The sequence below is a fragment of the Engystomops pustulosus genome, chromosome 4, assembly GCF_040894005.1.
Source record: "Engystomops pustulosus chromosome 4, aEngPut4.maternal, whole genome shotgun sequence".
In the NCBI taxonomy this organism is placed as follows: Eukaryota; Metazoa; Chordata; class Amphibia; order Anura; family Leptodactylidae; genus Engystomops; species Engystomops pustulosus.
Window position 1 is genome coordinate 130,544,945 of NC_092414.1, and position 27,458 is coordinate 130,572,402.

At 41.9% G+C, this 27,458-nt stretch overlaps 1 protein-coding gene across 1 annotated transcript in view; it reads right to left on the reverse strand.

The window, feature by feature from the left end:
• Positions 1-6,395: 6,395 nt before the first annotated feature.
• PODXL (podocalyxin like) overlaps positions 6,396-27,458 on the reverse strand; it is a 62,877-nt gene continuing 41,814 nt past the window's right edge. Inside the window, exons 3-8 of the mRNA XM_072147474.1 lie at positions 26,661-26,977; positions 17,014-17,079; positions 14,186-14,345; positions 12,449-12,492; positions 11,067-11,228; positions 6,396-9,789 (exon numbers count right to left, since the gene is read on the reverse strand). Of these exons, the coding sequence (XP_072003575.1) occupies positions 9,598-9,789; positions 11,067-11,228; positions 12,449-12,492; positions 14,186-14,345; positions 17,014-17,079; positions 26,661-26,977 (941 nt within the window). The 3' untranslated portion in view covers positions 6,396-9,597. The remainder of the gene's footprint in view (positions 9,790-11,066; positions 11,229-12,448; positions 12,493-14,185; positions 14,346-17,013; positions 17,080-26,660; positions 26,978-27,458) is intronic.

Consider the following 27,458-nt stretch of genomic DNA (forward strand, 5'->3'; position numbering starts at 1 on the left):
AGTAGGTCTTCTCTATGCTCTGGTGGTAAAAATTCTGTACATTGGTACCTTCCAGAAATTGTAATGAGATTGAGGTCAACATCACTTAGTGCCAGTTAGTTTCTGCAAATGAAATAAATCATGCTCATTATTACTGACCGGCTTGGAATGGTATTTGCTTACTAAAGTATACCTTACTTTAAATGATAGTTGTGGAGAAGCATTCATGCCTTTTTCTGATTTTGCTGTAGGTTGGACTGGTGCTGAATCCCAATTATATATCATAATGTTCCATTTTTCATGCTTAAGTCATTTGCATCTTGTGTGTTTCATTGCTTTTTATCAAATGCTTGGTACCTTGAACAAATTCATAAATCACAATATAATTTCCTTCCAGCTTGTACCAAACCTGTGTGCAAAATAAATGATGTACATAATTTTCAGAATTTCTCCAGTGTCGTCCTATTTATAAAGAAATTGTCTTATTTGTTTCATGCGAAAACATTCTGTTGATGGAGCAGAGCAATACAAAGTAGGCGACACCTTCTGACATATTGACCCCCCCCTTTCATGTCCAGTAATCCCATATGACACAGCAGCACACCCAGCATACTCTACCTACTCTCCATTTACATTTAATTAATGATGGGGCCCTGGAAGATTGATAGAAAGGGGGTTATTACCTAGCATTTACATACATAGTTTACATGTTCAGATTGTATAGAAGATTCCATATTACATAGTGGTATAAGATCTTGCACATATAATTGAACTGGGATCTTTAAATTTAATTTAGAATATCGAAGGGATTAACTTAAATGGGTATTCCATTTTTAAATGGGTCATGAAAATATAAGCTAATATGTAAAGCCAATATGTATAAATTTCACTCTCCTCTGCAGGAAAATGTTGCGAACATCCATAAAATTTTGTGTATCCTAAAAGCAAACTATTTCAGCTCCATTCTATGATTAATGACACTTTGAATGTCTGCTACAAAAATCCATAATGCTACGAAAAATTGAATAAAACAAATTCCAGGAATACCCCTTTGAGCAAACTAATGACAAAAATGGCTTTAACAAGTCAAAGTTAATGTAATGTTCAAATCTCTAATCCATATTGTACAATGTACTGTAATAATCACAATGCAAGACATAGAAAAACAAAATTGACATCTGAAAGATCTCTCCAAGACCAATATTTGCAGGAGACGTATGGAAATGGAATGGAACTTCCCATCATATACAGGTTTTTCAAATCGTGTATCACTAATTTCCTATAAACCCCAGGCTTTCGGTATAGACCACGAGGAAGGAGTAAGTTAATTTCTGTAAAAGCATCTAGTTTTAGATATAGCATGTGTGCATGCGACTTTATCCATATCGAATGGACTTCTACGCTGGTATAGTTTGACTACACTACATCTAGTAAGGATTTACATATCATAGAAGGCTTGTACAAATTTGTAAAAACTTGTGGAAAAACATCTTTTAACTGTAAGCTCGGTTCAAACAAATGACTGCATGTGGTGAGATTACCAACCCAATATTACAACCCAGAAAGAGCAAGAACACTGAAATATTTGTTGTTCTAGTGGACATGAATAATTATACCACTATATTAGAGAAGATCCATTAACCACCATGCCAGTTAACAACTCGGCAATGTAACTAGACAAACCCATAAAACAGCGGTTTTATAATCCTGGATATTTATAGTTTTAGCAACTTTTTTTATCTTTGTAATTTTGTGATCTATATAAGAATAGTGAGTATCCCTTGTTTATAAATTTTATTTTTATAATAGAATCTATGATTTTAACGTTACGAAATATTTGTTTATGTATAAACAACTATTAACTTGTTCAATACAGGAGAGGCAGGGCCCCAGAATTCTGAAAGGGGCCCCCTTAAAAATATACATAATAGACTCCTATTTACACACATTTATATACAGGCAGTCTCCGGGTTACGTACAAGAGAGATTCTTAAGGTTTGTTCTGAAGTTTGAATTTGTATGCAAGTCGGAACTGTATATTTTATAATTGTAGCTCTAGACAAATTTTTTCGCCTCCTGAAAATTTGGATTTTAAAAATGTTAGATTGTCATAAGAACCAGGATTAACAAAGCTTCATTACAGATACCTTTTAATAACTGTTATAGCTGTTTAATGTAGCCTAGGGCTAAAGTACAGTAAATTATCAATTAACAGAGGTCCGATTGTAAGTACAGATCGTCTGTATGTCGGGTGTTAAGCAGGGGACTCCCTGTACCTATATACATAAACATACAGTTCTTCAGTCATGCATACACATTTATACATAGACATTACATACAGTATATACACAAACCATACACACATATACAGCATGTTATATAAATATGCTGTACAATGTGTATAAAATGGTGCACATCTTCGAATCTTTAGTGTCAGTTAAGATGAGCAAGCCAGACAAATATAATAAACAAGCTCTGTCTTTTCAGCTTACTGTGTACACTGGTCTAGTTGCACTCAAGCCCGTTAATCCATTACGATTCAAAAACAATGTTCAGACCATAGGTGTAACTCGCGTACGAAACTCATATATATGATCAAACGACATAATAATATAAATGCATCACCAAACTTTGGCTTGATATGCCATAGTCCATGTAAAAGTCCACACTAAACAGCCATGGCTTCCACCGTCTCTGAACAAGTGTCCTGTGACATTTCGGAGGAGGTTCCTCCTTCCTCAGACATGCGTGGCGACGGCCAGGTAAGACTTTAAATACTTTTACTACCATATTCTATACACATTTTTATTTTATGCAAAACCTATCTACGTACTGTATTTATATTCTTTAACCTAATCCATACGGTAATACAATAAGCAAGAGCAAAAGACAAAAATACAAAAACACGTTAAAGTTGCACTGCTCATTGAGCCCTCAGGGAAACGAGGTGTCTAATCTACTAATCCAATAAACCTTGTGTTGGAGTAACTTTTTTCAGAATCTCCTCATTGTCTTGTGTAAAACTTTCTAATATTAACCAACGCAGATCCTTACATTTATGCTTACTCCCGAAAATGTCTAGCTACGTCTGTGTACAATAGTCGGTGGTCTGAATCCATTGCATTGTGGACTAGATATGTTGACAAGGTCTGCTTATTATGGAAAGGCTCTGGACAGAGCCTAGATGAGTTTATCCTATATCTGAGTGTCATACTCTTATCACGTTCTAAGCAGAAAAGGATACACATATTTTACATTATCTAGAGATTGAAATAAAGAAGTTCAAGGATCAGTTTATCAGTACATTATACAGTAAAGAAACGGATCGGAATAATTTGTTAAATAATGACAGTTACCATGCTCTCCAAACATTTAGAGGGATCCCAAAAGGTCAATTTGTACGGGCTCGGAGGATTTGTAGTAGTGATGAGGAATATTTTGTTCAAATTAAAAAAATTGGTTAAAAAATGTGTTGATCTGGGGTGTCCACGTTACCAAGAGAGATGCTTAGATAATCCAAACCGAAAAAATCAAGGGACCAGGTTTCCTATGTCTCTCATTACGATAGACATGCCCATCTTATCAAAAAAACTATTATTAACCATTGTATTGTTTAAAGATAGTTTGCTTGCAATTGAAGGACCTAACTAGATTTGATATAGTGAAAAAGAAAAAGTCACGTCAAACCTTCTTGGCAGCATAGAGGAATGGTACTTTTGCATGTCTATCTTGCCAAAATTCTACTGGAATCATTAAAGGGGATTCCTTTAATCATCCAAGAAAAGGGACTAAAATTCAGATAAAAGGGTTTTTCACGTGCAACACTCAATCTGTTATTTATATGTTAAAATGCCCTTGCGGGTTGGCATACGTGGGGCAGACCTTGAAAGCTATAAAAACTAGATTAAATGAACATAAATCAGTGATTAGGCAATACCATACTAAACATGAGGAGGAACTGAAGATTGGTAGTGAGAGGGTTAAACATGAAACAGGCGTAGCTAGACATTTTCGGGAGTAAGCATATAATGTAAGCGATCTGCTATGGTTAATATTAGAAAGTTTTACACAAGAAAATGAAGTAATTCTGAAAAAGAAGTTACCGTATTTTTTGGACTATAAGGCGCACTGGAGTATAAGGCGCACCATCAATAAATGCCTGCTAAAATGTCTAGGTTCATATATATGGCGCACCTGATTATAAGGATAACTGACCAGCAGGTGGCAGACCTGTGCACTGTTCAAGGCAGCTGTTGTCTGAGAAAATCAAAGGATTTTTTGTGCGCCTTATAGTTCGAAAAATACGCTACCCCAACTCAAGGTTTATTGGATTACTAGATTAGACACCTTGTTCCCTCGAGGGCTCAATGTATTTTTGTCTTTTGCTCTTGCTTATTGTATTACCGTATCAATTGGGGTAAAGAATATAGATACGTAGATAGGTTTTGCATAGAGTAAAAATGTGTGTACAATATGGTAGTAAAAGTATTTAAAGTCTTACCCGGTGGGCGTTGTCTGAGGAAGGAGGAACCTCCTCCGAAATGTCACAGGACACACTGGGCGTTCAGCGTCTCAGTGGAAGCCATGGACTATGGTATATCAAGCCAAAGTTTGGTGGTGTATTTATGCTATTATGTCGTTTGATCTTGCTATATATGAAAGGAGTTTTGGTTACACGTATGGTCTGAACATTGTTTTAGAATCGTTAAAGATGACCATGCTCCCTGACACTGCCGGTTCCAACTAAGGGCGGCTCGGTGGCTTAGTAGTTAGCATTACAGCCTTGCAGTGCTGGAGACCTGGGTTCAAGTCCCACGGTTAACAAGTGCAAAGAGTTTGAATGTTCTCTCCGTGTTTGCGTGGGTTTCCTCCCACACTCCAAAACATACTGGTAGGTTGAATAGATTGTGAGTCCCATTTGGGACAGGGACTGATTTGGCAAGCTCTGTGCAGCGCTGCGCTGCGTAACCTGTGTGTGCTATATAAAGAATTATATTATTATAACTGTAGTTACACCCCTGGTTCAATACATGACACGCCTATACATAATCACGCCTATAGGAGTTGATTACATTTTTAATAAATATTTGTTACTATATTGCCTGAGCATTGTGGCATAGCAGATCTTCAAATCTGCTTGTATTCATACTTCAAATGTAGTGACCCCAAACCCAGAATTTACTGTACATCCTGGAAGATGGAAAGGAGATTACCTACATTTGTCAGTATTAGCACCCCAAAATATACCATACTATACCAATACTATGTCACAAAATCGTTTTCTGTAAAACTGCATTGACATGTTAACTTCTATGTAGAATACATGACATAAAAATCAGCCAAACTGAAATGTATGGGAAAGAGACCGTATCAGCACAAGAATAATGGCCCACGGTTCATTTGGAAACCACAGAAAATACTGGTTGTATTCACATGGCTAAGTGGTTTTGCTATTTAGAAGCATCTTCTTGTCATTGTTCCTTACTTCCTGTGGTAACGATAAAGGAGTGATCTGCACAGACTATAACTGCTGTTATCGCCAAGCATTAGACGTCTAATGGGTGCAAAGCGATCACCAAAGACTGACATTTTGTTTTTACCATTCCAAGAAGTTTGTTACCCCGTAGAGAACCCTCCAGCCTCTAGTAAAAAGAGGAAAACTGAGCCCTATACAGGTTTGTTTTTTTAAATCATTATTTTTATAGCACCATCATATTTCGCTGTGCTTTAGGGTACATATACAAACAAAATAAGATTTCATAGAGCAATAGCATAATCATATAAACAATAGGCGTGATGGCCCTGCTTATAATCTATTGGAGAGCAGGTTTTGACAATACAAAGTTACAGCTAGTGTTAGGCAGCAGACCTAGTTAGCGGATTAATCATTCCGCTCAATGCCCCCCCCCCCCTCCCAACCAGAATCCAACTACAGCTCTTACTCATAGAGGGCATGGTCTTTCAATCTTCTAACCCCCAGAACACTTGCAGGAGTAAAAGTACTTTCACTTTTAATATTTTTCAAAATTGCTGAAAAAAAAGGTATAAAAAGAGAGATTTACACAGATTGAACAATAACAAGAATCATTTAATGTAAAGTCTACCTAATCTACAATGAAACAGGGTGAAGAATTCTTTATGGTGAGTGCCTGGACTGTTGTCTTGGGGAATAGCTTCACGGTGTGAGAAAACTTTGATGTGCTCTTTTATGTCGTAATATTTCTGTATGATATATTTTGTTTCTCAAACAAAAACTACTGAAGAAACCTTCTATTAAAATTACCAACATATACCAAACAAAAAATACCTTGTGCCTTGCTCCCAGCTACATTTGCATAGGTCAGATACCCACTTACAGGTTAAATGGTACTGTACATGTTATACTGTGAATTACAAAAAAAAAGCACAACACGATGTCATGGATGAGAAGTTTATTATACATATCCATAGCTTTTAATATATAAATTTAGAGAAAACTAGTGTAACAATCCAGTTCAGACATCTCCAGTGTGTAACAGACCCCTGTTCCTATTAAAAAAACAAACACATAAAACATAACTAACAAAAATACCCTTAATATCATGATCATGGGGCTATTCTTCCCTTTGACAACATATTTTGATGATAATCCTGAGAGTGCAAAGCAAATTTCCATCACATAGATATTAATGTGCCTCTTTACAAATAGGACATTCAGTCTTAAATACATGGCAATCATTTTCTTACAAAAAGTGACACACTGTGAGGAGAATCCTTTCACATCTTTTATATATACAACTCGTTCTTCCCCTGGTTAGCAGTTTGCTATTGTCTAAGCATATCCTCCAAACACTTGCAGTCCATTCTAAGAGAAAAAGCGTCTTTAAGCCCGTTAAAGGGTTTTTTTCATTAAAGGACAACTACCACCAGGATAAAGGATTGTAAACCAAGCACATTGACATACTGGTGTGCGCCCCCTCTTCTTTTAGATTCTTATGTTATGGTTTTTACAAAAAAAATAAAATAAAATTATGCAAATCAGCCTGAGGGGCTCCAGGCTCCACTAACATCTATGGCTCATTTGTATAATTTCTAAAGTCCTTTTTGTTAAAACCAAGAGCATAAGAAGCTAAAAGAAGAGTAGATTCTGCCAGAGGGGGCTTACACCAGTATTTCAGTGTGCTTGGTTTACAATCCCTTATCCTGGAAGTAGTTTCCTTTAAAGACACTTATCTCCTATCCACAGGTAAGGAAATGAATTTCTGATTGTTGGGGTCTGAATGTCCAGTAAACTGTCCTGGTGGTCCTATTAAGATCAGGATGAACTTGGATAGGTCCTGTAGATAGTAAATCCATGTCTTTAATGTAGAATAACCTTTTGTGACACAATCTTTTTTTATAATGTGGGTTTGTGTGACCATTTGCTTGTACAAAAGAGAGGTCAATTAGGGAAAAAACTATGTTTTCCCTAGTAGAACCAGCCCTTGAGTAAGTATTGTGATGCCACAAAATGTGAGCGATCATGGTTGTCCTTGGCACTGGCATCCTCTCTCTTTGGCTGTGTCATTCTAGAAATAGCAGGCTGCCGCTTTTAAAGGTTTTTACATTCTCCTGAAGTGAGTGTTTTATACTTTTGTCTTTTATATAAAAAGTCATTATTTACAGATGTCGTCCAGTCAGGTCTCATTGATGACCTCCAGCTTTCTCTGTATTAGCTGATATATTCTGCAGATATCATTGTCAGCTTGTAGTCAAGTTTCAAAGATGAAGTTGGAGTTATATGAAAGTATAAAAGGCAATCTGGCTGCTGCGGCGCAGCTATATAGAATCATTATAATTTTTTTTCTTTTATGTAAAAACTTATTTAATTTAAAGCTTTCTTTTAATATGTCAAGTTCACATTAATAACCCATCCCCCTCCATCCTAATATAAAATCATTAGTATTTGCAGACGCCATCCCTTACTAACATTTTCTTTGTTGAAAGATCTCATAAGATCACAGTATTAGTTATTTTCATTTCAGGGTACACACAATTCTTCCCCTCTCTTCCGTTCTAGACAGAGAGTAAGACGGTCTATGTGCATAGGGTGAGCATGTATCTAGGATGTAGTCCAAGCTGTTACACCACCAGTTCTTCCTTCCAAGAAATGAATGTAAAACTAATCTGCTGGGGTGTGATGCATATCAAGTGCACTTACACTATAAAAGGGGAAAGGTACATTTGCAGCAAAAATAGAACTTTGGCAAAACCACTTTGTCGTAAAAAATGTGATTGTTACTGTAAACTGTTCCAAGTTTCTCAAATCGAGATGTGAGGTCCACAGTAGTGATCCTGGGGAACACAGCAATATTTTATATCATGCTTACTAGAAAGCACAGCTAATGCTCCATAGATGGCAGTAATAGGAATATTACCTAAAAAAATCTCATTTATTGTTCTGCTTTAGCTATGGGGTGTATAAAGTACAGTAATTGTATATTTCATTATTTGTTCACAAAGTAATAAAATCATTGTGGGCCTGTGAGTCATGTCTAGAATTGTTTTGACCTGATTCAGGTTAGAATCATTGAATAGATTTAGAATAAATAGAGATAAAGTTAGGGATCACTTCCCAAGAACCTTACGGTAATGGTGGCACTGATCTGCTGCTGTATGTATCCCGTTATCAGGGGCGTTTCTGACCTTTTTCCTGACATGTTTTTTTCCCTAGGATAGGTGTAAGCACTGTGTGATACCGTATCTGACACAATACTGTCCCCTGCAGTTGGAGAAAGGAACTGCCACAAATGAAATTCTCATGTTATGGATGGTGTAATACATGTGTCAGGACACACAGTTTGCCCTCACTTGTGTGAGGTCTTGTTTGATCACCCGTTCCATTCCTACCTTACTTTTAATCATGTTATGTAGTTATAAATCCTCTAGTTAAAGGCTAAGTTGAAAAAAAAATTTTGTTTTATCAAGATTTCATCCTTTTAAATATGAAGAAATAAGGCAAAAAGAGATGTGTAATCATCCTAGGAGAAATATTTTACTCTATTAATGCACTTTTGTTATTTATAAGTATTGTATGACCGGTTTACCCTAGAAGTGCAGTTAGTAATGTGTGTGATGAATGACTAGCAACATATTATGCATAGTACTTGTTTCTGTGGATAATACATGTGTATAAAAAAAAGTATGAAAATGTTTTTATAAAATTATATATACACCCATATTCACATTCCACTGGCATATCCCTTAAAAAGAACACTTGAGTACAGTATACCCTAATACATTTTGAAATGTAGACTAGTTCATGTAAAAGTCATCTAAAATCCAGTAACTCATTGACTCCTGTCTCTAAATGCATCAGATACACGTCACCATATTGCTCAGACAATACTGTGGTAAAGGTAAAAAATCTTATATTTCCAACCCGCTTTTACACTTGTGATGGTAGCAGTCATTTGATGGTCTGTGGCAGGGCATAAAAGGTTGGAAGTTTATAGACATTTCAATGAATGCCATTTACCAGGCCTTTGGTTAAACATGGGGCAAAGGAGGAGGCAGAAAGTTCCTGTTCTCTGTTGCACCTCCAGCAAATGTGTTAAATGCACTTGGTAGTGGTTGCTCTTTCATGTCGTTGTATTGGGTTTATAAATGGGTATCCTCCTCTTCATCAAAATCTTCTCTTGTCAGGTTGTCAAGTGGAACAATCCAGCTGTCCCCAATTTCTCCATTAGGGCCACCCTTTTTCTCCTGCATCTCAGGGGAGGTCTCCATGACTTCAAGGGTTGGATTGTCATGATAACCATTTTCCATGGTCTGCAGTTCTTCAGTGAGTCTCTAGAAATGCAAAACACAAAACTGACTCTCCTTTCCTTGACTGTACACAGCACTCCTTGCTGATTAATAATTCTGTAATTATAATGCAGTCTATGAGCAAAAGTCTGATAATGTTATAATCTTATATCTGTTAAATGAAGCGCCCAATTTGCAAATACGAAATACATGTAGTTAAATCACTAGTATATGTAAATGGTGGGCAGCCAACAGATACCTTTAAATTTCTGACCAACTTTTTCCAACAGTAGAATTACCACATGTGATCCCAGTTCTCTGTACTATGCTCCCTCTAAGCCTCCATTACCAAACCTTTGGGCACCCATGTGCCCTCTAAGGCACTATTAAAAGGGTTGTCAGAGACCCTATGAAAAATAGATATGTGGCTTAAGGGGAGAGGGTGGGAGGGTTTGTAGAGCTGCTTAAAAAAAAAAAACATGTACTTACCTCAGCAATCCCTCCCGGTGTCCAGCACCGCCGTCTCTACGGGCTGTGTCCCTGTTTGTTTACAGGGGCATGGAAGCTGCCCTGTGAACTGCTTCCAGCTGGACCACACCCCCATGTCCCAGCACCAGATGCAGCACTGAGAATGGTGTCGGGTGGACGTGGCTGGCCGTAAGCTGTTCACAGCGCAGCTTCTGTTCCCATATTAACCGGGACCTGGCCCGGAGAGGCTGATAACCCCTTTAACCACTCAATCCACACTTCTATAGACCACCACTCCCCTATGTTACTATACATTACAACACCCCACTGGCCACGATCCTAAAGACTTTTTTGTTCCACCACTCCTTTTCTTTGATACTTTCAGTATGTGGTAGTAATCTGGCCAAATGTAAAATTTAAATAAATAAGAAAAAAATCACGCTGCTGAGGACATCGCTCTTTATCGGAACACCCTAGACACAAGTGCCCAATGGCAAATATGGTTCGAGTTGTTCTGACAACCTCGCTCCATTAGTCTACTGGACTGACCATGCCCTGTACATCAGTGTTCTCTTATGCCAACTCCACAACAAGTGGATGGAGCGAAAAGCAGGGCATCCAGGATCCTGGTGCAGGTTACAGCAGAATTGTATGCCAAGCAGGCCAGAGCCTTTTAGTATATCTTGCACATCGTTCACCGGCATGGGGGACAGCAGGATTGGCACACTATTCATCCAGTCTTCATACATTTCCCCCACAGTATAGGATTATCAGACCAAACTTGTACATTAATAAGTTTGAATAATATGTCCAGTTTTTACATATGTATACACTAATAAAAAACCCAGACTTACTTGCTCTCTCTTTCGGGATTGTCTTTGATGCCAACAGCCATAAATAGCTGCAATGATCAGTAGAGCCACTGCCAGGGAGACAATAGCGCCGATAAGGGGAATGCTCAACGAATCTACCTCTTCATTTTTTGCGTTCTCATATTGGAATAAACTGGAACTGTCCTGTTCAGAAAGAAAATATGTATCAATTGTTGTAGATAATTGTATGTGTTTTTCTGTTCTGTATATATATATATATATATATATATATATATATATATATATAGCTGTATTTTGCCCAATACAGGGAGTCCCCGGATTACGTACAAAATGGCGTCCGTCGGTTTGTTCTTAAGTTGAAAAACTGTATATTTTATAATTGTATTTCCAAACAATTGGATTTGCCCCGGTGACAATTGAATTTTCAAAATTGTAGCTGAAATGTGACCAGAGATTATCAATAAATCTTCATTATAGAAACCTTACAGATGATCATTGCAGTCTGGGACTAAAGTAAAGCATCTAGAGAGCTTCACCAGAGGTCACAATGGGCAGAGGGGTCCGTCTGTAACTATGGGTCGTCTGTAAGTCAGGTGTACTTTAGTAGGGGACCACCTGTAAATGCAGCACTGTATCGATCTATAGCTGTAAAAAAAAAGGTCCTCCCACAAGTCCCGCACTCCATGGCAACCTTTTGTATATACAGGACGAATGTAGTATTTTACACTTTATTTTTCTGTTCCCATAGGGGTGTACGGAACGGAAATACAGGAGAAAATAGGAAATGCTCCAAAAATGTTTTAGGTCTCATTCGCTGTACTGTACTGTATGGTGGGAAATACGGCCATTCATATGGATGACCTTATTGGCCAATGTGGACGTGTGATACCCATATGAAAATGGTACGGTATGGGTAGTACACAGTCAGAAATATAATTTGTGTGTCTGAGGCCATGTGCTACACGCACCGTACCGTTTTCAGACATCTGTAAAATCAGTTTCATATGTAACTAAATGAAGCATAAGTGCTTTGTGTGTACCTCCAGGTTTCACTTGTTAAATCACACCCCTTGCTGCACTTATACCAAGCCTGCCTGCTCTTTCATGACTCCCCCTACTGATTACATCACCACTGTCTGCCAAAATATCGCAACTGCAATGAGTTCAAAGAAATACTTTTTAATGATTCAGTATCCATGGCCTTTATTTGATGATGTGACCAATCCATTAAAAAATAGATGGAAATCACATGTGAAAAACTGAGGAAAACTTCAGTTTTTCACAGCTGCAGTTGGCTTGTTCGTGTGCATCTTGCAACAGCCCTCCCCCCCCTCCCCCCATTCACCTCCTCTACAAGCATTTATACATCTGCAAATTAAAAAAAAGTTTGGGAAATTATTTACCTTTTGTTTTAATGATTCATACAACTCATCTGCACTTAGGGAACCTTAAAAAAAAACATGTTGGTTACACATTGGTTTTCTGTTTTTTACATTTTGATTTGGCACCATAATATTGTCTTTTATCCTGCAGGCTGTGATTATTTTACCATTTATGCTATAGATTAATGGAATTTGAGGGGAATGAAGACTAAGATGTAGACTCTTTTATGAAATGTGACACAGAATTGTGTTTTTGACATAATAAACCACATCCTGAACAGGAAATTTCAACTTTGTGTAGATGTGCCTTTTATTTAATGTAAGCGAAGGACAATTATTTTCGTGGGGCTTAATGATTGCTCTTGATGAAAACTTGCTATAATTGTTAATGGGGTTGTCTGGAAGTTGAAAAACATGGTGGCTTTCTTCTAAAAAGAAGCTGCAATGGTAGTACATTGTATTGCAACCAAAGTACATTTATCTGAGTGCCACAAACCATGTTCAGGTTAGGTGCTGTTTTTGTTAGACCCACCTCTGCATAACCATTTTAAGGCATTTAAAAAAGAATTTTTTGCCACGTACCAAGCAGCTTTTTGCAATAAGATATCTGTGTGTAGCCACCATGTAAGGATGGATTCACACTGGTTTTGGTGCTGCGCTTCTGTTGCGCTTTGTCTCTGTTGTGTCTGCTGTGTTTTTTCTCAGTATCCGCAAAAAATAATTAAGTTTTAACATTGCTTTGAAAACATAACACCTGGTTTTCTCAGCCTATAATAACATTTTTTCTTGATGTTTAACTCTCTAACGGAAAATAGCGCCCCCAAAGTTAAAAATGCCACTTTTTTGCCATTTTGCAAAATATAAGAAATTCAATAAAAAGTGATCAAAAGGCCATACAGTCCTTAAAATGGTAGTATTAAAAATATAATCAAAAGTTGTAAAACATGACACCGGCCATGACACTGTAAACTAAAGTATGAAAATGTTATTAGCACCAGAAGACGGCAAAATCACTGTATATATTCGAGTATAAGCCGAGGCCCATCATTTTACCACCAAAAACTGGGAAAACCTATTGACTTGAGTATAAGCTTATGGTGGGAAATGCATTGGTCACAGCTTCCCACTATATAGCCAGCAAGCCCCCTGTGGTACATATCCTGCCAGCCCCCTGTTTGCCCAGCACATAAAAAAATAAACGTACATGCTCCAGTCCAGCGGTTCCTCTTCTATCTTCTATCTGCTGTAATAGCTGGCAGAGCCGCGGCCATGCACATGCGGTCGCACACTATAATGTTATCAGCGCCGATAACACCGCATCATAGTGTGCGGCATCCAGCAGAGTGCATGGCCGTGGCTCTGTCGGCTACAGCAGATAGAAGGGGATCCAGGGGGAACAGAGCATTGGGAAATTTGAAGGAAAACAACCTCATCATTTAACATCTCTAAACTGCCACCTCTGGGCTCTGGTTACACGCCTCCCAGAGCACTTATAACCTCCCCTGGACCTCCCCCGTGTAAAATGAATTACTGATCATGTCATTAATTTTTTTAAAATGTTTCTTTTTTCTAAGAAAATCTATGGGCAAATGAAAATTTTCCTTAAATGCATTGCATTAAATGTATTAATTTAGATTTCTTCAGGATTTCTTCAAGAAATTATCACAGGTGAAAAAGAATCTGAATGTGCATCTGCATCAAAAGACGCTATACACAAGTGTATACCGCAAAGAACTTTATTACATTTGTATTACTCACTTTTCACATAGGCATCTACTATCACCAGCTGTTCAAAATCTTCAGTCCCCAGTTCAATATGGCATTTCTCCTTGTCCGGGTTGTATCCAGGTTTTATGGCTGTGCAGATTTGTTTTAATATTTTCTTTGCAACATCTTCATACTTATTGTCATGCATTCCCTAGAAAAACATAAAGCTACCATCATTTTAAGCAAGCTTACAGTTGGAGTTGGGGATAGAACTATTGCAACTAACAATGACCTAACTATTCCAAACATGTGTATGTACAGTATGTGTGTGTGTATGTGTGTGCATTATATACGTTGCAGGTGGATTGTTGGCCACAATGTTATCCTTGCGTAAAAGAAAAATTATGGGGAGCATATGTAGGTGCAATGGCTCTAAAAAAGTAGTCTGAAATTAACATGTGCCATCAAATCAACTTTTATTAATCAAAATGTAATAGTCACGTGTTTTGACACCAAGAAGGGTGTCTTCATCAGTATCTATGCTCCTGCTCATATATATATATATATATATATATATATATATATATATATATATATATATGTATATTTGTGTACACATATAAAACACAGTATTATTGTATAGTGGAACCAACAAAAATAAACACTGAATAGATCCATTCACATAAAATGAAATCCCCACACCTTGTACCTGATTATAAAAAAAAAAAATTTGGGGAACCCACTTCTATCTTCAGAAGTGGGTTCCCAAGCTCAGAGTTAACATGCACAGCCCTCCCTCCTGTCACACTAGCCTGTCTATTCCCAGAATCCTTCATAAGCCAGCCTCTCCCTGCACACGGATCTTTGTGCCTTACAGCCATTGAGAAAGCTTGTTTCTGTTTACTCTGCAATTTCCTGTTGTGACCCGGTTCTGTTATTCACTCCAATCCTGTGCTGCCTTTCCTGACCTACTGCTACATCCCTGACTCTGACCCTGTGCCGCCTGTCCCTGACCACGATTCTGCCTTACAACTCTGCACTACACCTTGGCCGCCAATGCGGACAAAGTCGTGCCTGTGGAGCGACCTGGTGCTATCAAGCTGCAGCAAGTTCAACCCACTTTGCAGCAGGCTCTGGTGAAAACCGGTTGCCACGTATGGTGGGAACGAGATCCATTCTCGTGATCCTTAGGGGTCCCACAGATAAGTGTCTTGTGGATAGGAGATCACAAATACATTTAGGGAAAGCTTAAAGGGCACTTACCACCACGAATCTACCTATAAAGGTAGATCGGGTGGTAGGTGGATGTATGGGACATGAGGATAGCCCTTTTTAGAGCTAATCCTCACGTCCCCGCTAGCGTAGCATAAACTTTATTGCCTTGATATGTAAATTTTATTAAGCGGCTACTGGGGCGTGGAGTAGCCAGACACGAGGCTACACGGCGCGGCTACTCCACGCCCCAGTAGCCGCTTTCCCCGCCTACCCTGTGATCTTCTGCGCATGCGCAGTAACTCCGGCCTCGTTCCCGAGATTGCGCATCCTCGGGCTCCGAGCTGCGCGCCGAAGATCACAGTGTAGGCGGGGAAAGCGGCTACTGGGGCGTGGAGTAGCCACGCTGTGTAGCCTCGTGTCCGGCTACTCCACGCCCCAGTAGCCGCTTAATAAAATTTACATATCAAGGCAATAAAGTTTATGCTACGCTAGCGGGGACGTGAGGATTAGCTCTAAAAAGGGCTATCCTCACGTCCCATACATCCACCTACCACCCGATCTACCTTTATAGGTAGATTCGTGGTGGTAGGTTCCCTTTAATGCCCTTCCCAAGCAGATTATATGAAATGATAGAAAATTGATTTTGAATGCTAAGGTTGCCCCATAACATCAAGCATGACTTTTAAGAAGCCTAATGACATGATGTGGGATTAAACTTCCGAAAAACTGATTCTCAACTCTAGACAGCATCTTTGCATCTCGTAAGTAGACTGTAGGGAAGCTGTGTGATGGTGAAAGATTAGGGTCGTGAAGTAAGAGCTCTCCTTACAGAGGCTTTGTCAATTAAGGCCACCTTGTAATTGAATTCTTAAAAGGTCCAGCAGATGTCAGTGTTGGTATAGTCAGGGATAAAACCATTTATTTGCATAAAATATGAAATTAGAATTTGGAATTTGATTTTTAAGGAACAGAATTTGAATTGCCATATCTTTTATTGTAGCAAATATTAAATGATACTAGGATTACCTTCCCTTGCCTTCGTAAAAATGCAGCTGGTCTTTTTGCAGCTGTAAAACTGCCATTATATAAATTCTGTAGCCATTCCTTTTCACATGCAGCTAGCCTTATAGGGGTTGTCAACAGGTAGAAATACGTGGCTGCTTTCTTCTAAAACCAGCTCCTCTTCTGCCTATTAAGACGAAGCATTATTCAACTTTATACAGCCGAGCTGCAATACCAGCATCGACCATTTTGAAGTGTGTCGCTGTTTAAGGGAGAAAGAGGCCAAGTTTTTCATCCTCCAGAAAACCCCTTCAGACACAAAAGTCAATATAACCTGCATAACAGTGCAGTCGCGGCTGCTACACTCAGGTAGAGTTTTGGTGCAGCATTTTGTCTGCATGGCAGAAAAAGTTAGATTAACATGATTTACCCGCAGATAAGAAATTACCTCAGCAAAACATACTTCTCAAAAATTCATAAAGAATTATTTTTATTCTGACAAAAAAAACTACTGTAATAAAATGAGAAATGATTTATAGAAATATTGTTATTATGTCACTGTATTTTGCCAATTGTATCACTCCAAATGAAAAGATGTATAATATTGTCATATCTACAGTACCTGGGAAAAATAAACGGAACAAAACTATTTATTGACTTACACAAATTTTTGAAGGTTTTATATTAATCTTTACAAGAGATCCATTAGGATTTGCATTGCAATTGACCTATCAAAGTAAAAACAGAAAAATATAAGAGTTATGACCATTGCATACAGGTAATTTTTTAGTTAGTATACACAACTGACATGCCCCATAGACTGAAGCTTGGCTACCAACTCCTATGGACACCAATTTTGAAATTAGTGGTATGTCTATCTTGAATATTTATGATGTATCCAAAGGATACAAAATAAATGTCTGAAAAATGCTGGTCCTTTCTCAGGCATTCTCAAGAGAGAGGGAGGCTCTGCTATTCCCAGAACCATAACTGTGGGGCCACCTCACCACCAGCCTTGTTTTTGAGCTACAGATCTCTTTGGTGACACTCTTATCTATCAGATACCTATTCTGGTACAGGCCACATATATCCAAGATAGGTGCACACCTTTAACTGTATAAGGGGTGTCATAGTTTTAATATACATTTTGTATAAATGACTGATGTTTGTTAAGATCTCTGCTTGCTGTAACTCAGTTGTAACCTTAGTTGTTGAGCCTCAGTGGATGTCCTGTTTGTGATGGAAATACAGATGTACAGCTCCTTGGTTACAGTGCAGCACTTAGAGCTACGTCATGTAATACGCTTGTCAAATATCCATCACATGATACAGGCAGGGCCGGTTCTAGACAAAGTGGGGCCCTGGGCAAAACTAAAAGTGGGGCCCCAAAATATAACTATTTTATGACCAGTCACAGTCAGCAAGAGGCTCCCTTTAGTATGGTAAAACAAACTGTAATTTTGAAGAATTTTATAGGAGATAGATCATATTGAGATTGATGGGCAGTGGTTAGCACTACAGCCTTGCAGCGCTGGTCAACATCTGCAAAGAGTTTGTATGTTCTCTCTGTGTCTGCGTGGGTTTCCTCTGGGTCCTCCAGGTTTTCTCCCACACTCCAAAAAATTACTGGTAGGTTGATTAGAATGTGAGGCCAGGGACCGATATTTTCTGAGAGCAGACACTTGCCCCATTTCCAAAATTGCATGAAAGAGTTTATAGACAGAGGCGCCTTCATGCAATTTTGAATCAAACTGAAACATTTAATAAAAAATATTTAAAAATTGACTTTGATGGCAAGAAATTTGTTCCAAACAGAAAATATTTACCTTTGCATCTCCTAAATGTAATAGATGGACATGTGTAGAGTTCACAAATGTGCCCTATTGATATGTTCACATAAATAAATCCACATAATATCATTAAAACTGTAATAACTAAATATCTGCTTTTCAGCTACAAATTTTAAGACAGTCACAACCTGCAAAATATAGCAATAAAACAGAATAAAAAGTAAAAGCGCCATAAAACCTATAGAATTATAAACCTATAGAATTATATAAACCTATAAAGCAGACAACCAGACGATGCATTTGGCAATTAACATTCAAAATTTCCTCTCAAATATGTAAAATCCAGAATAGTTATATAAAGAAAATATAATTTCCTACATTCACACTGCTGTTGCCCGTCCGTACCGTACCGTAGCGGGCAACGGCAGTGCATGGGGAGAGGAGGAGGAGGAGGTGAGCGCAGCTCACCCCCACCCATCTCCATAGGAAGTTATGGTGCACGGCGCCGTACTACGGACAAAGATAGGACACGTGCGGCACCGTACCACTCCCTTAGGGCGCCGTGCGCCAATTGCCGTCTATGGGGGACATATATCGTCCGTATATACGTCCCCCATACGTCAGTGTGAATGTAGCCTTGAGGAAATCATATAGGCCCCACATGTGTATATTCACCAAAATATGCAGCAAAGGGAACTGCAGAAAATTGCACTGAGCGTCACACAGATGTATCATTGTCTGTTCCCCTACATCAGTGGTGGCGAACCTATGGCACGGGTGCCAGAGGTGGCACTCAGAGCCCTTTCTGTGGGCACTCAGGCAATCACCCAAGGACAGAGTTCACCAAACAGGACAAAATCCACAGATTCTTCGTTCCTCCCAGGCAAATTAAGAAATGCTCCCCTCAGAGCTATTTTAAAGCAACACTTCATTGACTGTGTGGAACTGCAGGAAAAATTAGAAGATTTTGACAGAAAAACCTTGAAGGTCATCCTGCTGGACCCACAATTCTTCCTGTACAGAGAGACCCTGGAAAGAAGTGCAACACCCTCGCCGATGCAATGGCGAGGTAGTGCTTGCGAATACGTCCCATCTGTAGGTAACACCACATTACACTACATGGTCCTTATAGGATCAAGGGGAAATTGCAGTGGTTAATCCTGCCTGGCAAGGCAGAGGTTAAGTATTTTGTATAATGCAAGATGCTATTGACCAATGTCTGTGTTACATCCTGTCTCTGTGCACTGAGAGGTAATTGGAGGAGCAGCCACCACCTGACCAAGGGAAGGTAATAAAACCTCTGGCCCAGAATGTTCTAGAGGAGTCTCTCCCCAGAGAGAGAAGAGAGCAGTCTCTCCCAGAAGGGAGAAGAGACCGGTCCTAGTCAGGCCCTCTGGGTCTGCAGGACGCAAGCAGAGAGTAGTTAGCTGAGCAGCAGCTCAGAGACTCTAGCATACCAGACCAGTGCAGGAAGAGCCTAGCCCCTGCCTGAAGTGGAAGATTAGACTAGAGTTAGTGTAGTGAGGAAAGGGGTATCATCCTACCTTCAAGGGTGATACCTGAAGAGATCCAGGACCGAGCTGAAGCATCCTCTAGGACACAGCTGCCTCCCAGCCTGCCCTCCACATCCAGGCTGGTGAACTACATCCTGTGGCTCCCTCCAAATACCTCTCCAGTACTCCACCTGTTAAAGACACGTTTTCTGCAGTTCCTGCCGGTTGCAATAAACGAACTGTAAGTTGTTTTCTTCAACCTCTGTCTCCGTCTGGTCCCTGCTACTACAACTACCCTCATCACCGGCACCCTGTCCATCACCCAGAGACTCACACTCGGGACATTAAGGGGTTGCCCCAGGGAGATCCACTATAACAGCCTCTCCCTCATCATTTCTTGCCAACACCACCCTGCTGGAGACCTGCCAGGCTGTAGGACAGCCCTCCGGTTCCCCCGTACCAAGCACCGTGACAATAGCGTGCTTAGGCCGCAACCGCCAGCCACTCCGGTACCGCGGGCCCCGGCTGTCTCCAGGCCTCACCTCAAGGGCTAGGCCCCGGTGGGGGATGTTGCAAGTGGCGTCACGAACAGGATATAGACTTCTGTGCCTTATTACGGCATTAAAGACTTTCCTTTATTAAAAGACTGTGCTGCCTAACCCTGCTGCCATCCGGGTTTAGGCCCAAGGACTTGTGTGTTTCTGGAATGAACTGTGTTATACTGCTGCCACGTGCGGTCGAGCGCCGCTCCCGCACTCCAGAGGTTAATCCTGGCAAGAACTGTACCAGCTCTGCTACATCCGGCGCTGCTGCGCCCGAAGATTTTTACCTCGGAAACTGTGGCGCAGCAAATAATTCCAGCCCGCCAAAACCTTCACAGGCGGGAAACCCAGATGACGCATCAAGCTCCACCCACGCGCGAAGCGCGCGAACCCCGCCTCCTGTGGCGCAGGAAAAATTAGAGCCCGCCACAGCTCTCGGCGGGAAGGACTCGGACTCCTCCCACTGGCTCGAGGCGGACTTCCTGCCCTGCCTCAGAGAAGCGCCAGATCTCAAGTGGATGTTGAGCAGCGAGGACAACGCCATGTGGGGTCCTCCGCCTTTCCCTCCTGTGGAGCGTCCAGAGTTTTATGAGGTATTGGAGACTATGGTGGTGGTCTCTGCGCAGCCTGTCCGAAGACCCTCCGCTGGACATCGGCTGCACCGAGGATTGACTCGGGCCTTCGTCACCAGGACATGCTACCAAACGGTGACGCAGTATCAAATTCCACCCGGGCGGTTCCTCGTCCCTATCCCGGCTACCATCCCGGTACCGCGGGTCCACGTGGAGGCGCCACGTGGGGAGGCCCCGACTCCTGCGGAGCCAACGCCTGGGCCTAGTGTTGCCGCTCCACCTGCTCCGAGGCCTGCTCCTCCTGCTGCGCGGCCTGCTAGCCCCGCTGTAGTGGTTCCTGACCCTCCGGTGGTTCCTGCTCCTGTTCCGGCACCTACCTGTCGTCCGAGGAGATCCGAACCCGAACCGGAGCCACGAGCCCCAGCACGAAACCTCCGCAGCCTCAAGGCCGAGAAAAGGAGGCCCAGCGGTACATGGCCGGTCGATCTACAGCTGGAGCTTGGGTCGAGAAGAATCGCACCACCGGCATGGTCCGGTTCTTCGACAAGCGGAAGGGCTATGGCTTCGCTACCCAGGACTATACCGGACGGGAAGTATTTATACCCCGCCGGTCCGTCAAGAGGCCTGATCTGCCGGAGAGCCTGCACAACCTCAAGCCAGGCGAGTGTATCGAGTTCTCCCTGCAGGAAGGACCCCGAGGACCCTGGGCGGCTGGTGTGATCCGGATCCCCGACTCCGATGAGGACCGCTACTACCCGCAGGATGACTGGTATGAGGACGACGAGTGGCCGGAGTCCCCGAACACCTCCTCTTCCTCGGCTGCGAGTCCCCGGGCGGTGACCCATGTGAATGCCCCATCCACGGTAATCGTGAGTACGGGTCCCATTGCCATCCATGGGCCGGGCATGATACAGGGCGCCACCCCCACCGGCTCCCCTGCTGGGAGCATTGTCAGGTCTCGCGGCTCTTCTGTGGGAGAAGACATCCCGGCTAGCGAACCTTGTCCGGAGGTTCCATTTAGGCCCGCATCTCCCCTTGCCGGTTACCAATGGGGTGATGACCCGGCCCCGGAAGAACCGGAGCTGGAAGGAGCCGCGGCGCGGCCGCTGGACTCCGTTTATTTTTCCTGGACCCCTCCGTGGTCCCTGGCTCAGTTGAGCCCCCGGCTGGAACAGCCGACACCCCGGGCGACAGCGCTCCTCCCCCTGAAGGTCCGGAGGATGTTGCTGCACCTGCAGTACCCACTGCTGCCACCGGGTGTCCCCAGCCGGCACCTATTCCCGCTGAGGACGCACAGGATTCCCTGCAGGAGCTGGATCCTGTCTTTGCTGAACCCAGCGATACTGACTAATCCCTGAAGGGCTGTAGCCCTCTCCAGGTACTATGTCCTTTGTACATATTGTGTGTATATATCTCCACTTTCCCTAAAGAGCCAGAGACAGTCCTGATACTCTTACCCTTATTTATCTCAGTCAAGAGATTATGTGCTATGATAGCACCCTTCCTCTGCCGCAGCAGAGATGTCATCAAAGGACTCTGTCCCTCTCCAAATAGAGGAGACCCTTTGCTTCTCATTGCACTTTTCCCCACCTCAAGGGCTGTACCCAGAAGATGGACTTTGTCAGTAGAGACCTTCTGAGAGACTTTTGCCAACCTCCAGGAAAAGTTGCAATGTAATTTATTATCATTTTGCACTTAATGCCTTCCTTTTTAGGTATGGACATTCTGCTTGCACTTCTTATGCCTTTTCTTTGCAGGAAAGAGACATTTGCTACCGTGCTACTCTGAGTAGCCTATCTATCTGTAACGTTATGTTATAAGATGTGTACCCATTAGGCTCCTAAGCCAATGTGATTTTGCTAACCTGTTGCACACTGTCATATCTGCCAGTAGTCTGCATTAACCCTTTCATAGGCTTTTCAGGTTGTAGTGTGGCTGTGTCGGACCGTCTTTTATGTAAAACACTGACCGCTACCTGATCCCTCAAACCGAGGTTTGCACATGGGGGTAGTCCGTAAACTGCGGGTCTTTAGGGGACCGGGGGTGTTACAGAGCTAGCACCTGGATGCCACTCATACATGGGTAAGGTTGTCAGTCAGGAGGTACTCGTGTCGCATATGCTCATGCAATGCAGATAGACACCATATAATTGCCGCCAGGGAAGAAGTGTTGATAAAACAAATATACAGGCCTTGGTGCAAGGAGTGGATTACAGGACATGACACCACACCTTTCCTACTGTACAGTTCGGTTTAATGGCGTCAGCGACCAACTGTCATACAGCTACATGTTTTTGTCTTAGTCCGACACCAACCCAGGTGCCTGTCTCCAGGACCATGGGCGGTTTGTCCCTACACCTCACATAGCCTGCACTTCCTAGAAGTGCCCTTAGCCCCCTCTGTGCCCCAAACCATCTGTAGTCGAGCCGAGGGCGGCTCTTTCAATTGCCCCCGGGGTATGCAACACCCTCGCCGATGCAATGGCGAGGTAGTGCTTGCGAATACGTCCCATCTGTAGGTAACACCACATTACACTACATGGTCCTTATAGGATCAAGGGGAAATTGCAGTGGTTAATCCTGCCTGGCAAGGCAGAGGTTAAGTATTTTGTATAATGCAAGATGCTATTGACCAATGTCTGTGTTACATCCTGTCTCTGTGCACTGAGAGGTAATTGGAGGAGCAGCCACCACCTGACCAAGGGAAGGTAATAAAACCTCTGGCCCAGAATGTTCTAGAGGAGTCTCTCCCCAGAGAGAGAAGAGAGCAGTCTCTCCCAGAAGGGAGAAGAGACCGGTCCTAGTCAGGCCCTCTGGGTCTGTAGGACGCAAGCAGAGAGTAGTTAGCTGAGCAGCAGCTCAGAGACTCTAGCATACCAGACCAGTGCAGGAAGAGCCTAGCCCCTGCCTGAAGTGGAAGATAAGACTAGAGTTAGTGTAGTGAGGAAAGGGGTATCATCCTACCTTCAAGGGTGATACCTGAAGAGATCCAGGACCGAGCTGAAGCATCCTCTAGGACACAGCTGCCTTCCAGCCTGCCCTCCACATCCAGGCTGGTGAACTACATCCTGTGGCTCCCTCCAAATACCTCTCCAGTACTCCACCTGTTAAAGACACGTTTTCTGCAGTTCCTGCCGGTTGCAATAAACGAACTGTAAGTTGTTTTCTTCAACCTCTGTCTCCGTCTGGTCCCTGCTACTACAACTACCCTCATCACCGGCACCCTGTCCATCACCCAGAGACTCACACTCGGGACATTAAGGGGTTGCCCCAGGGAGATCCGCTATAGCAGCCGCTCCCTCATCTTTTCTTGCCAACACCACCCTGCTGGAGACCTGCCAGGCTGTAGGACAGCCCTCCGGTTCCCCCGTACCAAGCACCGTGACAATAGCGTGCTTAGGCCGCAACCGCCAGCCACTCCGGTACCGCGGGCCCCGGCTGTCTCCAGGCCTCACCTTTAAGGCTAGGCCCCGGTGGGGGATGTTGCAGAAGCTACAATGAGGGCTGAATTTGCCCTCTTTATTTCAACTGTATTGGTGGCCTCCTGGGGCCGATACGATTTATAGATGTGGAAGAACAGGTAACAATAAGTTACTGCCAGAATGCCATGTTGGCACGTCATGGTAAACAAGTGGATTTCGGTTGTCGTTTGGGCACTCTGTCTCCAAAAGGTTCGCCATCACTGCCCTACATAATGGTAACACAAATAAATAACTAGATATCCATAAACCAAGCTAATGAGATAATAAAAGTCACTATTAGATGTCGCCATTGTATTACCCGCACAATAACACAACCCTCCGTGATGCATAAGAATGAGAGTGAGAACGTCATAACATGGGTGTAAGTAATGGAGGATGATGTGAAATAAAAACTTTATTCCAGAACATGTGAGTGTTTTTGGTGTTACATATAACTTTATGGACATGTTCTGGTCGTGGTGTAGTCACATTAGGCGAAGAGGATTGAATGTTCATCGTATCAGTCAATTTTCCCAACAGAAAAACTACTATCACAAAATAAAAGGCAATAAGAGAGAAAGTGTGTTCTTAGATAGTTCTGCATAGAGAAGGGTTAAAAACTTGAATATTAGTTGATATTATCCCTTCTCAGAATGTAGTAACATATAAAGTGAATATTTCCATTATCTGTGAGGTGCAGCAGCTCCTGTGTGCAGTGATTTCTCCCGCAGCCTGATGGCTAAGAATCTGGAGGGGGCTACATTTCGGGGGGCTGTATCTCTGGCTCTGTGAAACATAGAGCCTCACTTCTTTATTGCTATGAAAGAAGAGAGTCTCCTCTTTTATATGAATCTAAATTTGTGTTTCTAAGTGTCAGGAAAACGGAGATATTAACTGTTAAACTGCCATTGGGAGTGATTTTTATATATAAAAATGGCACCTGATATTCTCACTTTAAACCTGAATATCTCTGGATCCATAGCACCTAGAAACACAATTCAAGATTCATTTGAAAGAAGAGATTCTCCCCTTTCCCCTTTCATGGGGCCCTGGGCAATTGCCCCCTTTGCCTACCCATAGCGCCGGCCCTGGATACAGGTACAACTTATAAAGACATTTCCTTATCCAAAAACATAACAATTACTTGATGAAACAGTACTACAGATTTTAGAAGTTACGATCTAAATTAAGTTGCAAAGTGGTAAACAAAGTTCTTGTGATGCAAATTGTGGGATCAAGGGTGGGTCCACACGTTCAGTTTTTCAGATGCAGTTTTTGATGCCCAAACCAGGAGTGAAGTGAAAATAGATAAGGAGTACCACTTCTTAATGATAAGTGATCACCCATTATGATCCACACCTGCTTTTGGCTTCAAAAACTGCATCTGAAAAACAGAACATGTAGCTGCACCCTAAAGGACACCTGTCAGCTCAAAACAAGCACTATCTGCATATACTAATGAAAGACTCTCCCTAGCCGTCTTCCAATTATCTCAAAATCGTAGCTTTAGCGGAACATAATGAATATCTGTGCCACTTAGTGGTCCGATCGATGGACCTATCTTTCATGGTCGAGCATATTCATGAGAGGGTTGTTTGAGGGGACAATGACTACAGCATTAACCCTGCCGAGCGCTACAGTCACCACCAAGAGAACTGGTGACTGTGGGAGTGGCGGTCCAAGTAAAGCAGTAGAGTGGGCAGTGTCTGGACGGGACTACACTACTCCAATTATAAGAATGGTATTCCTATGGGGTTGTTACAGGAGCCCCGCCTGCTGTAGCTACACAGGCTGTTACACTGTAAAAGAGCACTTCCACCTCCCAATGTGTGCTGACACTTCCTCTACTGCATTGAGATTACTTCAGGCAGAGGGAGGGGAAAAGTGCTGAGGGAGCAGAGGGGTGTGGCAAAACAGTGTAATAATGAGGGAAGCCGCAGCACAGGGGCTCTGCAAACCCCACCCAGAGCCCCACTAGTACATTAGCATAATCATTTTAGATTTTAGAAGGAAGGAGGCCATGGATAACAAATAAAAGAAGATTACCACAGTCACAGTGCCCCTGGTTTATCATGCTGGATTTTGATGGGAGTTTCCCTAAAACATCAACGTTGTGAGTACAAATGCCTGAATGCTGCTTTGGGACAATTACGCACTGTGGGAGATGTGTTATGTAAAATCATTTAGAAAATGTGCACTGAAAATATAAACCTGATATATTTGCATAATGCTATTATATTCTGCATGCATATCGCTCACTGTCCCTTGTATGACACAATCTATATCCTTTGCTATATATCTTAGTGGTGGTGGTGGTAGGGGGGGGCATCATTTGGAGGAAAGCCCCCCCACACACACACACACAAGGAGAACATATAAGCACTATGTAGATACCTTTATAGATATTCTGTCTTAAATTGAATGTTCCGTAATAAGTTTCAAAATATATTTACCTCAATTTTCTCTTCGTTATATTTTTTTGTTATAGGGGGTAGAATGTTTGGACCCGTTTTTTCTGTAGTCGAATCTGAACTGCTGCCTGCTGGGGTTTTGAAGATTGGAGGTGGTGACGCTGTAGAGACCCTTTGAGATGCTGTTGTAATACTGTCAAATGTAACACCTATTCCAATGTTTTTCTCCGTTTTAATGGTTTGTTCTGTTCCATTGTTTTGCTCGGTGGTTTTTGAGAGGGAAGGTGATGTTGCAACCAGATTTATTGGAGGATTTGTTTCAAGTTTATTGGTGCTTGGCTGTGATGTCGCTAAAGGAACTAAAATAAAACAAACATGTTTTGAAGCTCTGTTAAGGTTATTTAGCATGTATCTCGGCATTGATAAGGTTAAACTTGCCATAGACCATCAATACACATTAAAACGGGCTCTTACTTTAGCACCCCTGTTAATCAGCTTTGTCTTGTTCAGTTTTGTGGGCCAATGTTGTAAATACCCACACTACAAAATCTATGGCTTATGGCAAGAACATGCCAGCCTGCAACCTGATGTAAACACGGAAGAGGCGACAGGTGATTAATAGTCGTGCCAAGATTCCCCTCCCCATCAATCCTATAGTAATCATCTGTCTTAAAGGGGTTGGTCACTATAGCTCATGTTTTGTGAAATGTCTGTGTAAGTGGGGCAGGATATTGGGTATTTTACCAATATAAATCTATTAAAAGTTCTGCACTGCCATAAAATGGCCACAGATGGTGATCTCTACCTGTCCATGAACAATCAACCTTAATCTTATAATCA